The following is a 13,596-nucleotide window of genomic DNA, read 5'->3' as shown; positions in this document are numbered from 1 at the left end:
CCTACAAACACCTATACGCACACACTCCTACACCCACTCTCACTTCTCTCTGTTTGCCCTCTCTCCGCTGGTGACATTTTATGGCTTTCTTCAAGTGATTCATGGCTCTAAACATGCTTTTGATTGAGGCAATTAGACCCGAGGCCCTCGAACAAGTCCTGATGTGTCGAGTTAAAAGCTGAACGCCACGCTGTGAACATTTATTTAACGTCACTTAATGCTTGTTTTTTTTGGTCCTCAATGGATCGTCAAACTCATTCAATTCAGCAACTGTGGGGGGATTGAAGGTTCCGTGACTCGGGGGTTGCAGAAAGATTGATTTGTGCTTCTGGCATCATCGTAAAATAGTCAAATAAAGTTTACTGTCCCCTGTAATGGATCTTTGGCACACGTAAAACAAACCAAAATAAGACGTGCACGCTCTAAATAAAAAGGTTTTAAAGTAGTCTGGATGCCAATAGCTGTCGACCATGAACTCTAAAACACTTTATCAGTCAGTCTGCAAGTTCCCAAATGATATACAGCTTTTTAATAGATCCTATAAATGTGTTTACATAAATAATGGATATTTTTCTTCAAACTTTCAAAAAGTGATGTTTTGATTTTATTTATAGTATTTAAACTCTGGAGAAGAGGGTTGGCTTAAGGTCTGGGCATCATTCTTTTATATATATATATATATATATTTATTTATATATATATGTATATATATATGTATATAATATATATATATATATATATTTTACAAATTAACAAGACATAACCTTAAGAATACAATAAAAAAGGGGAAAGAGAAATAAAAGGCTAAAGAACAACAAAACAGACCAAAAAAATTATACGAAAATCAGAAAAATCACAGCAAATAACACATTCGCACATCCCCACTCTTTCATGAGTTGGCATTGTTCTTATTTAAGGTCACATGACCTCTTCAACACGAGGCTAGACGACTATGAAGTCACTTTGAAATAGTTTTGATGGTTTTCCAGTTATTTTTGTCTGTGGTAGTTTTTACCTTTTTTTGGGGTGTAATTTTGTGTCTTTTTGAGGATGTGTTTTCCCTTCTCAGTCTTAGCTGCGAGTCTCTGTGTGGTCTCCATTAGTTTCTTTGCAGCAGTTTTGCATCTTCGTGGTTGATTTGAATCTCTTTCTAGTTGCTTTGTGTCTCTTTGTAGACATTTTGTCTCCCTTTGAGACTCTTTGGCCCCTTCTTCATGGCCTCATTTGCAGTCCTTTTGAGTCTCATCCTGGTCGGTACTCTTTTCAGCGAAAGTTCCCCGACACTTTGAGCCCCCGGGCCTTTGGCAGGCCTCTTCAGTAATATGTCTGTGGAAAAAGGACTTCAGAAGCTCTTGATGTGATTTAATGACGACCGGAGCTGAATGAGGGAGACGACAAGTCGCATCGGTTCCAACTTCAAAACCAAAATGACGGGAGAAAAAAAAAATCTGTCGACAGCCACAATCTGAGACATTGTGCAAAAATCTGGTTTCTCTGTCTCGGAGAGAACGCCCGAACAAATATCACCCAGACAGCCTTCAGTCAGTCCCAAAACATTCACTGGCCTCATCTCACTGCTGCATACAAAAGATAGGGGGTGTAGAAAAGGTTTACTCATGACATATATCAATATTTGAGTTTAATCTAACATATTTGGAAAAGAAATCTAGGTAAAGTAAGTACATATACGATTTAAAAGGACATGTCACAAAATAAATCACCTTTTTTTCGGTATTTTTACACATAAACTTGTGTTTCTGGACAGCCAACCAACATATAAAATGTGAAATAAGACCTAGTTAGGTTATTGGCCTCATCTCACTGCTGCATAAAAAATATAGGTGTGTACTAAAAGTGTACTCATGAAATATATCAATATGAGTTCAGTCTAACATATCTGGGAAACAAATCTAGATATAGTATATAAATATACAATTTAAAAGTGTACGTTTTACAAAATAAATCACATTTTTCAGTATTTTTGCAAATGAACTTGTGTTTCTGGAGATCCTACCAACATACAGAATGTTAATATAACACCCAGTTAGGTTATTGACAACTGCTTTTTGCAATTAAAAGGTGCAATATATATATATCCCTCGCAATCAGAGTAAATTTTGCTTTTACAGGAGAGGACCTAAAAGAGTTTCAGGTAATATTCTGACAGATAACAAGAGAAAATGAATGTGTGGTTGAACATTAAAGCATGTAAACGTGTTGTGGTGAGAACTCCAAAAACAAGTATGAACATGAAAAATAAACATGAGCACTGAACCCTGCAGCTGATAACAAATGGTAACTGGGAGGGGCCGAGCCCCACAGACGCTTCCCACTCAGCCTAATTGGCATTTTGGTCAGAGTAATTATTGTTGTCGGCAAAACATGCTTGCGTGTTGGCGAGTCCTTTGCTGAGAGTGAGTGTTGAGGTAAACATAAGGGGGGGAGGTAAACATGACTGTAACCTGCAAGACTCTGTGGCTCTGAATGGCAGAGATGACTATTCTCCGAGTTTCGTAGTTTTCGAAAGAAGCGGAGGTCATTATTCTCCGAATCTCAACGTTTTCAGAAGAAGCAGATGCCTACTCTCCGAGTTTCGTAAGTTTTTCGGAAGAGGACGATGACTATTCTCCGAGTCTTGTAGTTTTCGGGAGAAGCTGAGGTCATTATTCTCCGAGTCTCGTCGTTTTCGGGAGAAGCGGATGACTATTCTCAGAATCTCGTAATGTCCGGAAGAAACGAATGACTATTCTCCGAGTCTCGTAGTTTTCGGAGGAAACGGATGACTATTTTCCGAGTCTTGTAGTTTTCGGAAGAAGCCGATGACTATTCTCCGAGTCTCGTAGTTTCCGGAAGAAGCGGAGGTCATTATCCTCCGAGTGTCGTAGTTTTCGGAAGAAATGCGGATGACTATTCTCCGAGTCTCATAGTTTTCGGAGGAAGAGGATGACTATTCTCCAAGTCTCGTATATTTCTAAAGAAGCGGATGACTATACTCCCGAGTCTTGTAGTTTTCGGAGAAGCTGATGACTATTCTCCGAGTCTCGTAGTTTTCGGAGGAAGAGGATGACTATTCTCAGAGACTCGTTATTTTTAGAAGAAGCGGAGGTCATTATCCTCCGAGTGTCGTAGTTTTCGGAAGAAGAGGATGACTATTCTCCGAGTCTCGTAGTTTTCGGAGGAAGAGGATGACTATTCTCCGAGTCTCGTAGTTTCCGGAAGAAGCGGGGGTCATTATCCTCCGAGTCTCGTAGTTTTCGGAAGAAGAGGATGACTATTCTCCGAGTCTCGTAGTTTTCGGAGGAAGAGGATGACTATTCTCCGAGTCTCGTAGTTTTCAGAAGAAGAGTTTGCATTCCGTGTGCTATTCATGACACTGTTGTTGTGCCTCGACAGCAGTACGGTGATCCTTCATCCGCTCGCTGTCTGAGAAAGGCAGGCGCCTCGACACGTCTTGTCATCAAAATAAAGAGGCGAAGCGAGTGCGTTACCGGTTTAAAATAAAAGAAAGGGGCCTCCCTTAAACAACACTCAGTTATGCAACATTCCTTTCCACTTGAACTCAAGACGAGGTCTGATTTGCATGAGAATGACATGCAACAGAATGTTTTATTCCAAGTTTTCGGTACGGCTACCTGTTGGTTCGGAAACGTGCAAAAGTAGCATTAAAAAAACAACAACAACTTTTTTTGTGAGGCACCGGGTTGTTGCACGATTTCCCCGCTGTCAGATCTCTGGGCTTTCATGCTCGGTGGAGTTACTCAGTGGCTTGAAGGGGTGAAATGGATACCCTGAGCTTCTGCAGCCGCCGCCCCCCCAGTACAAAGTGTTAGTCTGTCAGCGGGGCCTCGACATTGTTTGTGCTCGCCTGCATGGCGGTCCGTCTACGTCTGATTTATACGCTGCAGTGGAGGCAGCTCTGAGCTAAAGATGTGAGTCAGAGCTTTAAGGGGAACCCATAACGTTTAGCCCCTTGTGGTGGTACCTTCACCTTCTGATGCTTTTAGCATTAAATCAACTTTTGCACAACAAAGAGTGACATTTACAGCATTAGTGTTTATTATGAAAGTCAAAATGTACATTTTATTTGATCATATTTCTTATTTCTTAGGCGTGATTTACTCGTGTGCAGCTCAGATTGTTGTGATGGATCAGATCTGTAGAGGATGGAGATTATTGCATCGGAGGGGAAACAGGCGTGATATGATCTCATCATTAAAAAAATTAGATTACAGGATAAATAAATGTTATTTTAACAAATTTGTCTTTAACAAAATTTGCCCGTGTCATAAGAATAATTTACAGGGGTGACGGCGGCATATTTTACAGTGTAGTCGAGAGGAGTTAACAAATCTTAAAAATGTACATCCAAAACAGTTAGCTATCTGTTTTAATATAAAACGACAGTGTTAATAAGACTTAAGTGTGTTTCAAAGAAGTGCAGCTTCATAAATAGCTTGAGAACTGAGAAGGGGAAGCGTACATTCACCATTATTAAGAAATTAAGCGAAAAACACTAAGCCATGATTGTGCTCGGAAATAGTCTTTAGGGAAACAATGTACAGTGCGCCATGTGCCTATTATCTTTACATTTTAGTCACACACATCAGCGTCTGTATACTTTTCAGAACATTTGCACTTTTTTTTAAAGGTATTCAAAATATTCCTTTTTAAATATTCTTTGATCAACCTCGATAAAATAAAAATATTTTTTAAACTTGTTCACTGAACACATTTTCCAAATTGTTACTCCTCTTACAATCCAAGAAGCTGCAGATATTCACTATATTCATATTTGACTTGAGAAGATGAAACCACAGATTTCTTTGCACATTTTGCTTCAAAGAAATCATGAAACAATCTCCGCATTATCACGTTCATCCCTGCCAATAAACGACTGGTTTAACGCAAAGATCGGCAGGATTCTTCCGGTCTGTGGCTCGGATGCGGTGCACCCAGAACTATGACTTGCAGGTTGGTTCAAACGTCCGTGTCCAGCGGGGGAGGGAAGTCCAGACACGGCGACAGCGAGTCCTGACTGTGCGTGGAGCTAATCCCCGTGTCTGAGTCTGTGTCAGTAACGTCTAGAGGGGACATGCTGCCTTTGAGTTTCACCGCCTGCGACGAGCCGCCGCCGCCGCCGCCGCACTGAGTCTCGCTCATCGGCGGGACAGGACTGGACTCCTCCTCTTCTCCTCCTCCTGCTTCCCCAATGTGCAATGAGCTCAGCTGGGCGGCCAGCTGCCAGCACTCCTGGTCCTTGGAGGCCAGCGCGGCTTCGTAGCAAATCAGCTGCTTGCTCATCTCCGCCGCCTGGTTGTGGAGGGACACGCCGGCGAAGAGGCTGCGCTCCACCTCCTCCCGCAGCCCCTCGAGTTCGTCCGTCTCCGAGGGGAACCGGGAAGCGGACGCGCCTTCCCGTTCGCCGCCGTCGTCGTGTTGGCTCCGAGGGAAGTCGGCGGCCCTCCTCAGCTCGGCGTCGATGTCCAGAGACAGCTCGAGGATGAGCTGCTGGTGCCTCTGCACCTCCAGCTCGATCTGTTCGACCGCGTCGCCGGCATGCGGGTACTCCTCCTGCGGGTACTCGTCGGCGTGCGCCCCCAAACTCTGAGCCGGTGAAACCTCCCACGCCGCTTCATTCTGCATCTCCAGCTCAAACTGCTCGATGCCCACGTCCAGCCCCCTCATGCGTCGGATCTGCTCCCGGATGGTGTGGTCCTGGTCGAGGATGAGCTGCACCATGCGGTCGATCTCCTCGGCACCCGGCAGGGAGCTCTTGCTCTCCTTGTGGAGCTTCTCTAGCTTCCGGAAGGCTTTCTTCACCATGCGCTTCTGCCTCTCCGCCGGCTGAGGCTGGTGCTCCCATCGCTTGGGCTTGGCGCCTTTGGACTTTCCGGCCTTCTTGGCGGGCGGAGGCACGAAGTCGCTGGTTTTGACGAGCGTGAACTGGATGAAGGGTCTCTGGTCCCCCCAGGCGGACCAGAGTCTCAGGATTCTGGTGAGGGGAGGCAAGGCTCTCTCGAAACCCTTCCACCGCTCAACGAGACAGAAGTCCCTGGCCTCGCCGTGCAAGAGGCGCTTGCTCTCCGGGATCGACTCGTGGTCGTCCAGTAGCGCCTGGATCATATCGGTGCATGTTGTGTGCTTCGTTACTCCGCAGATGACCTTGTCCTCGTTGCAGACCGTGACCTGAATCTCCTCTCCCTCCACAGACTCGGCATCCTTCGTCCTGGTGAAGACAGAAGGAACAAGAGATCATACAGCGATCATACTGGAAGTCTTTAACCCCTCGACAGATATACACAACGCACAGACATCAACGTATGTGCACACAAACATCTCTTTGGGTATTTGTAATCATGTTGGTGACTTGAGTCCCCTAATGGTAATGTTGGTCAACTTGTCCTCAACTTTGGTTCCGAACTACATAACTTATTGGACTCTAGAAATGTCCTTGGTCAAAGACATTCTTAGTATCCTAAAACAAAAGAAAAAACTAAACTAAAGAATCGCCCCAAAAGGACTACCTTTAAATCTTGTGATTGAGAGGTGCTCATAAGTGTCGTGGAAATAAGTTACTCAGGATGAAAAAAAGCATCAAAATGACTAATCGAGTAAATACATCTTAATTGTTTGAGCGCCCTGATGAACTCTCGTAAAATGTTGCGCAGACATTCGTGCTCCCCAGAGGATAAAGTCCTGACTTTGGTAATAATTCCCTGAAGTTACCTCGAGTGCCACCGTCGGGTCTAGGTTTCGACTTTTCCAGTGAAATATGTCAACATCTACTCGATGGTTCGTACAGACGTATTCATGGTGCCCTGAGGATACACCTTATTGTCTTTAGTAATGCCCCGGCTTTACCTCCTAGTGCCTAAAGCAAGTCTTCATTTTCACTCACCCAGGGAACTATCACAACATCTACTTGATGGTTCGTACAGACCTATTCATGGTGGCCTGAGGATACACCTTTATTTTACTTTGGTAATGCCCTGGCTTTACCTCCTAGTGCCACAAGCAGGTCTTTATTTTAAATTACCCATGGAACTATCGCAACATCTAATAGATGGTTCGTACAGACCTATTCATGGTGCCCTGAGGATACGCCTTTATTTCCCTTTGGTAATGCTCGGCTTTACCTCCTAGTGCCACAAGCAGGTCATCATTTCTCACTTACCCAGGGAACTATCGCAACACCTACTAGATGTTTTTTTTGCACGTGTGCAGACATGCATGGTCCCGAGAGGATAAAGCATGACTTGGTAAAGTACCACCGTAAGGTTGACTGTAGTGTTTTTTTGTGGGTGAAATTAAATCATATACTTGATGATTTTATGAGCCATATTGTCCGATACCAGCTCGACATTCCCAGGCAGAGAAGTGACAGGAAGTGAGGGGGAGGGACATGCAACAAAGCCGCCTGTCAGACTCGAACCAGGGTATTACAAGCAACCTGTTTAGTTTTTTGGAAACAATGAATGTGAGTTTTACATCCGCAGTCACAGAGCTACACAATGAGTCGGAGGCGTGCTCGTGCCTTAAAAGCCCTTTTCACTTTTCTATATTTTCCTAAATTGATCGCGTGTTGATGGTTTCCCATCAGGTCAACGAGCAGAAAGCCCATTTGATCACTTTGTGCTCCCCGGCTGGATCCCACTGGACCGCCGCTCATCACCGAGGATCACTTCAGGCTTCAGTTCTGAGCCATTTCACCCACAAGGCCCTCATTACCCTTTTTGTCTGGACTGTAAAACTTGGCTCACAAGTTGACCTTTGATGGGCCGACGACATCAAATTCTTTTTTTTGCATGTTTAATGGACACCGGTAATATCCAGTCGTTAAATGATGAGTACTGGCGATGCAAGGCCTCCACGACGCCAACAAGTAATCCAATAACAAGTCCGGAGATAACTTCTGCCAGACGTTTCAATCTGACCTCCAGATAAAGAATGAAGCATCGTGTTGTTGTTTACATCACGGAAATGTTCCCAATATTCTCAAATTCATTTGATTGTATTAACTAACGGACTGTAGATACTACAGGAGTATTATACATAGTCGCTTCTCTTTGTGTGCGTTGCTTTCAGACAGTTCAATCTCAAAGAAACCGGAGAAGGACGATTTATAATAAAAAATAATATAATATAATATAATATCACTCAGACAAAAAATGGAGTTCCTTCACCTCCCAAAATAAAACAGTTAATCATTTAAACTGCAATAAATCAGATTAATAGGCTTGTAATTCTGGTTAATGTCAAGTTTCCTCTGCAGTACACACACACACACACACACACACACACTCTTGACGTCGGTGAGGGAGCTCAGAGAAACACTTGTTTATGTTCTCTGAGACGTGGACAGAAACCACACGGCCTTGAACACCGTGTTTTTAAAAGGTTTTAACCGGTAATAAAACACTCTGTTCTCTACACTGATGCCTGATGTCTCCTCCACCAGTAAACACCGTCAGCCACAGAACTGGCTGCTGGGAAACTGTCATAAGTTAATTTGATCATTATCATTTAGCTGACGCTTTTATCCAAAGCGACTTACAATCCTGTTACATTCACTGTAGACGCAGCTGCAGGGAGCAACTCAGGGTCAAGTGTCTTGCTCAAGGACACATCGACTAGGGCGGGGATTGAACCTCCAACCCCCTGATTGAAAGACGGACCTGCTGACCACTGACCCATAGTCACCCGTTTAATTTAGGTGTGTCTAGATGCGTGGTGTGTGTGTGTGTGTAGGTGCGTGGTGTGTGTGTGTGTGTTCAAGTGCGTGGTGTATGTGTGTGTCTAGGTGTGTGTGTGTGTGTGTGTGTGTTGTGGCTCGGTGACGTCTGCAGGACGCTGTGAGGCCTCGGTGTGGAAGCTCTCAGGAATGCGGCGGCTGGTTAATGGTTCTGGTTCACGGAGACGAGGCGAGTCAAAGATAAACCGGGCGGTGTGCAAAGCCCGGGCGAAGGCAGCGCGCCTCGGGGACGTCTGATGACACGATTATAAGTCCGATAAAATATACCTTAATAACGCTTTTTTTAAATATTAAATGATGGATATGGGGGGGGGGGGGTCCACTGGGGCCTGTTTCCAAATGTTGACTTCTTTCCAATAAGCGGCGGTAAACAAGGTGACTTCACGTCCACGTTGACATGTTTAAAGATTCCTCAGAGGCGCCGAACAAGAGGAAATTAAAATGATCAACAGAAGAACAGATCCACCTCCTCCTCTTCCTCCTCTTCCTCTCAACTACTCATAAAAATAAAAAAAAACTAAACGTGATCCACGACTCGGTAGTTTCACCTCCGTGAATGTCACTCGCTTAACGACCACGAGCAGCCAGGGAAGAGGGGAGGAGAAGAAGGAGGAGAAGGAGGAGGAGAAGAAGGAGGAGAAGACCCTCGCTCTCTTGGATTGATAATCATAATTTAGGAAAGGAGTATAGAATATATCTACCTTTAAAGTCTTTCTGTGTTGTATATTATATAGAATAATGTTTTGCAATGATTCACTGAATAAAAATACACAACACAAAAAAGAAATACAAATATATATATATATATATCTATATATATATATATGTAAAGAGAGTTGAACATTGTAGTGTAGGTCACATATTGCTATAACAATAAAACAATATCTAGGAAAGGTGTCTTTATCTCTCCCCCCCCCTCTCTCTCTTATCTGAAAGAAGAGGATGAGGGATCATCAGCGAAGGAAATAACAAACTTCTCTCTCTCTCTCTCTACGCTGATCTCCGGGGTGACTCTCCCACTCTGATAGGCATCAGTGTGCAGACACAACAACCCCCCCTCCCCCCCTCCCCAACACCAAATAAGCTTTTTGCTTATCGGAAAAAAAGAGAGAATATTATCGAATTAAATGACTCATAAATCCTCTCTCTACATAGTTAATGTGTAGATGACTATTCTCTGGTGTTAATGAAGTCTCTACAGAGGTGTGTAGAGGCCCATCTCCAGTGTTCTAGTGGTACATTGTGTTATCGCCTTAGAAGACTAGCGGAGGGGTAGAAAAATCTTGAAAACCCTTTTTATGTGAGCGCAGCTGAAAACAGTTACGCTGGTGATAGAAGCTATAAAACTGGCCTTCCTTTGAGCCACAAGAAGAACTATGTTAATATTTAATATAACAATCATTATTTATAACCTCCTCAATGTCTTGACTCTGTTTTATATTCATTTTGTATTCATTTGATAAATAAAAGTGAGTTTTCATTGTCTGGGTGACCTCAAACTTTTGATCTCTAGTGTTTTTATAGTATGTTGTCAAAAGAGTTTCCTTATAGGCATTTAGCATAACGCTTTTATTAGTTGCTGGTAAATGAGTCTTTAACCTTTTCATCACCAAACTGTTTTTAGGCCTCCGCTCCGAACATGGCATCCCCCTCCAAAAAGACTTCATCTCTGCAACCACTAGGGGGCACTTCAACCATTTTTGCATTTTTTACATTATTTTATTTTGTCCACATGTGTAGATATCAGTCTATATGAGACTGGATCAGAGTAAATGAAGATGGCACACAGAAAACATATTAAAAAATGTCAGGTCCGAATTGAAAAGAATCCAGGATGATGAAATGTTTGTAACGAGGCGGTTTGAAGGTTTTAAACTCTCTCACATCGAAATAAAACATGAGAACATTCTGCCTGCAAAGTTTGACTTTGAATAAGTGAAGCAGAACAACGTGAGAGAGGCTGGAGCGAGTCCAGAGCTCGTGGTTCTGGACTCTGGGTTCTGGACTCTGGGCTCTGGACTCTGGGCTCTGGACTCTGGACTCTGGACTCTGGGCTCGTGGTTCTAGGCTCTGGACTCTGGGCTCGTGGTTCTGGACTCTGGGCTCGTGGTTCTGGACTCTGGCCTCGTGGTTCTGGACTCTGGGCTCTGGGCTCGTGGTTCTGGGCTCGTGGTTCTGGCTCTGGGCTCTGGACTCTCCTCGTTCCTCCTCTGTTTTAACATTTGTATTTATCGTCCCGGCTGCAGCATAAAAAAGGCTCAAAACTGCCGAAGCAAATGATCCGAGCGCTGATGACAGGATGGACGTGTGGGACGTATTGCATCATAATTACAGAGCGGGGTGTGTGTGTGTGTGGGGGGGGGGGGGGGGGGAGACGCTCTGCAGACGGAGAGAATCGAGTCTGGAGCACTTTACTTTAGAGAGAACGTCACATGTGGCAAAATAACTGCTTTAAGAATTCCCCTTAATCCTGGATACACACACACAACTACACACACACAAACACACACACACACTCACACACACACACACTCACACACAACCACACACACACACACACTCACACACAACTACACATACACACACAGATACCGATACCAGTGTTTAATTATTTAAATATATGCCTCACAGTGTGACTTAGATCGTGTGTGTGTGTGAGTGTGTGAGGTGAGTGTGTCTGTGTGTGTGTCTGTGTGTGTGTGTGTGTGTGTGTGTGTGTGAGTGTGTGAGTGTGTGTGTGTGTGTGTGTGTGTGTGTGTGTGTGTGTGTGTGAGTGTGTGTGTGTGTGAGTGTGTGTGTGAGTGTGTGTGTGTGTGTGTGTGTGTGTGTGTGAGTGTGTGTGTGAGTGTGTGTGTGTGTGTGTGTGAGTGTGTGTGAGTGTGTGTGTGAGTGTGTCTGTGTAAACTTAGTAAAACATCTTAAAATTAACAGGAATTACAAAACTTTCTTTTAAATTCAAATTTTTTAAATGTAGCAACAAATCGATCAAAACTTAAAACATGAGTCCAACCCGTCATGAGGAGTCGAGACGGAGAGAATAGAATCTCTGAGAATAGAGACGCCACCACATATCGCTGCTTCAGGAGCCGCTCAGCGGGGGCCGGGGCCCCGGGGGGCCGCTGTGTGCCGGCCCTGGGTAGAAGAAGCCAACTTTACTAAAGTGGTCGCCATGGCGCACTGTCCCTCTATGACGTCACCACGTCGCCATAACGCTTCTTATCATGTTGCGTTCAGGGTCCTGCTTTAAAAACTTTGATGTAGAAAATAAATAAAAAACTTTACTTGGTGGAGCTCAGCCGGGCATCCGACGCGCGCGCAGCGTTGCGCGTAACTCTCCAGACCCCTCTCTCTCACGCACACACACACACACACACACACACACACACTCATAAGAAGCCTTCACCCTCCTCTTCATCAACGTACCTGTGTTTCTGTCGCGCTTTCAGGAAGTTCTTCCCAAACGGAGCCATCGCCTCTCGAGCAAGAGATCCAGTGGATCACTCGGCGCGCGCTACGGTCCGCGCGTGGCGGAACGCCGGGAACTCTGTAGACGGTTTCCCGGAGGGGGCGGTGGTGTCGGGGGGGGGGGGCGGGGGGCTCCTCCGGGCCAACCCTGTCCGACAGGCGGATGGGAGGTGTCTCCAACCACACTGTGGCGCATTGGTGCGCGTCTGCCCCCCCCCCCTCCTCCTCCTCCTCCTTATAGGGGACTCAGCACCGAGGAAAGGAAGTGACAACAAGTGTCCTCGGTGGGGTTTAAACAACATATCCAGTCAAAGTGTCGGATAAAGTCTGAAGGTGTCGTGACGTCGTGTCACCACAGGGGGCAGCAAACGACATGTTGGACATGCGCTCGAGTGCCCGTGAACGCACCATATGCACCAATATGATAATAATAATAATAATAATAATAATAATAATAATAATAATACAAACAGTGGTCGGGCCTCTCTAAGAATTGGACGAGGAGCCCAAACCGAGCCGCAGGAAGGCCGCAGGGGACCGGGACCGGGTCTAAGTGGCTCTCCCTGGTGGATCCACACCGCAACAGATGAACTTTCACACGTGATGAATATGATGAGGACCACGCCGTGTGACACGTGGAGTGTTTTGGTTTTGGGAAAATAAGCCCGACGTGGTTTGAGTCCAATTTGATTTATTGATTACATTTTTAATGCAGGCAGCTGCTTTTAATAAACAGTAAAGGGAGGAAGTGGTTTTTAAAGTGTAACATGTTAGTTGTTTATTTATTTGAGTGCATATGAAGCACCGGGAACAGATAGTGAGGCTGTAGAGTCTCTGATGTGATATGATATTATATGATATTATATGATATTATATGATAGATACACATCCGATATGTCGTCGTTCCAGGAACTTGATTAAAAGTCAAGATAAATCTTTTTATTATTATTAAAGATGATAATTCTGTAACCGGAGAAGATCTAAATTGATCCTTGTGGGACACCGTAGTTATGTCCTAAACATGTATTATATTAAATCTCCCAGCTTGACCTTCACCAGCAGCACATGATGAGGACTGAAGCCTCGGGAGAGTTTAACTTTCATTTATTTGTGTGATTTTTTTCAAATTCCTCTTCGATCTTTCTTTCTTTCTTTGCAAAGAAATAAATCCTCACATGTATGGAGCAGAACAGTGTATATGAACAGACATATATATATAGATTTATATATATATTAAGATTTATATATCTATCCAATATATATATATTAAAATGTATTTATATATAATAATATAAATATATAAATATATATATACATATATTAATATTATTTTATAAATATATCTTAATATGTATTAGGAATTATTTATGAATACAGAT

General features: G+C 44.0%; 1 protein-coding gene across 1 annotated transcript; it reads right to left on the bottom strand.

Moving 5' to 3' along the window:
• Positions 1-4,033: 4,033 nt before the first annotated feature.
• Positions 4,034-12,298, bottom strand: rassf9 (Ras association domain family member 9). Its single transcript, XM_056417569.1, has 2 exons — positions 12,176-12,298; positions 4,034-6,226 (listed from the first exon to the last, which is right to left on the bottom strand). Exons 1-2 carry the CDS (start codon positions 12,220-12,222, stop codon positions 4,978-4,980), a joined length of 1,296 nt encoding a protein of 431 aa, XP_056273544.1. The 5' UTR covers positions 12,223-12,298; the 3' UTR covers positions 4,034-4,977.
• Positions 12,299-13,596: the final 1,298 nt, after the last annotated feature.

Source organism: Pseudoliparis swirei, chromosome 6 (assembly GCF_029220125.1).
Source record: "Pseudoliparis swirei isolate HS2019 ecotype Mariana Trench chromosome 6, NWPU_hadal_v1, whole genome shotgun sequence".
In the NCBI taxonomy this organism is placed as follows: Eukaryota; Metazoa; Chordata; class Actinopteri; order Perciformes; family Liparidae; genus Pseudoliparis; species Pseudoliparis swirei.
The sequence above is the reverse complement of the archived record's forward strand: the minus strand, read 5'-3'. Positions and strand labels throughout refer to the sequence as shown.

Bases quoted from the DNA above. Each gene is read 5' to 3' on its own strand.
- rassf9 (XM_056417569.1), bottom strand. From the start codon at position 12,222: ATGGCTCCGTTTGGGAAGAACTTCCTGAAAGCGCGACAGAAACACAG. The intron at 6,227-12,175 runs GTACGTTGATGA...TGTCTTCACCAG, and splicing joins AAAGCGCGACAGAAACACAG to GACGAAGGATGCCGAGTCTG.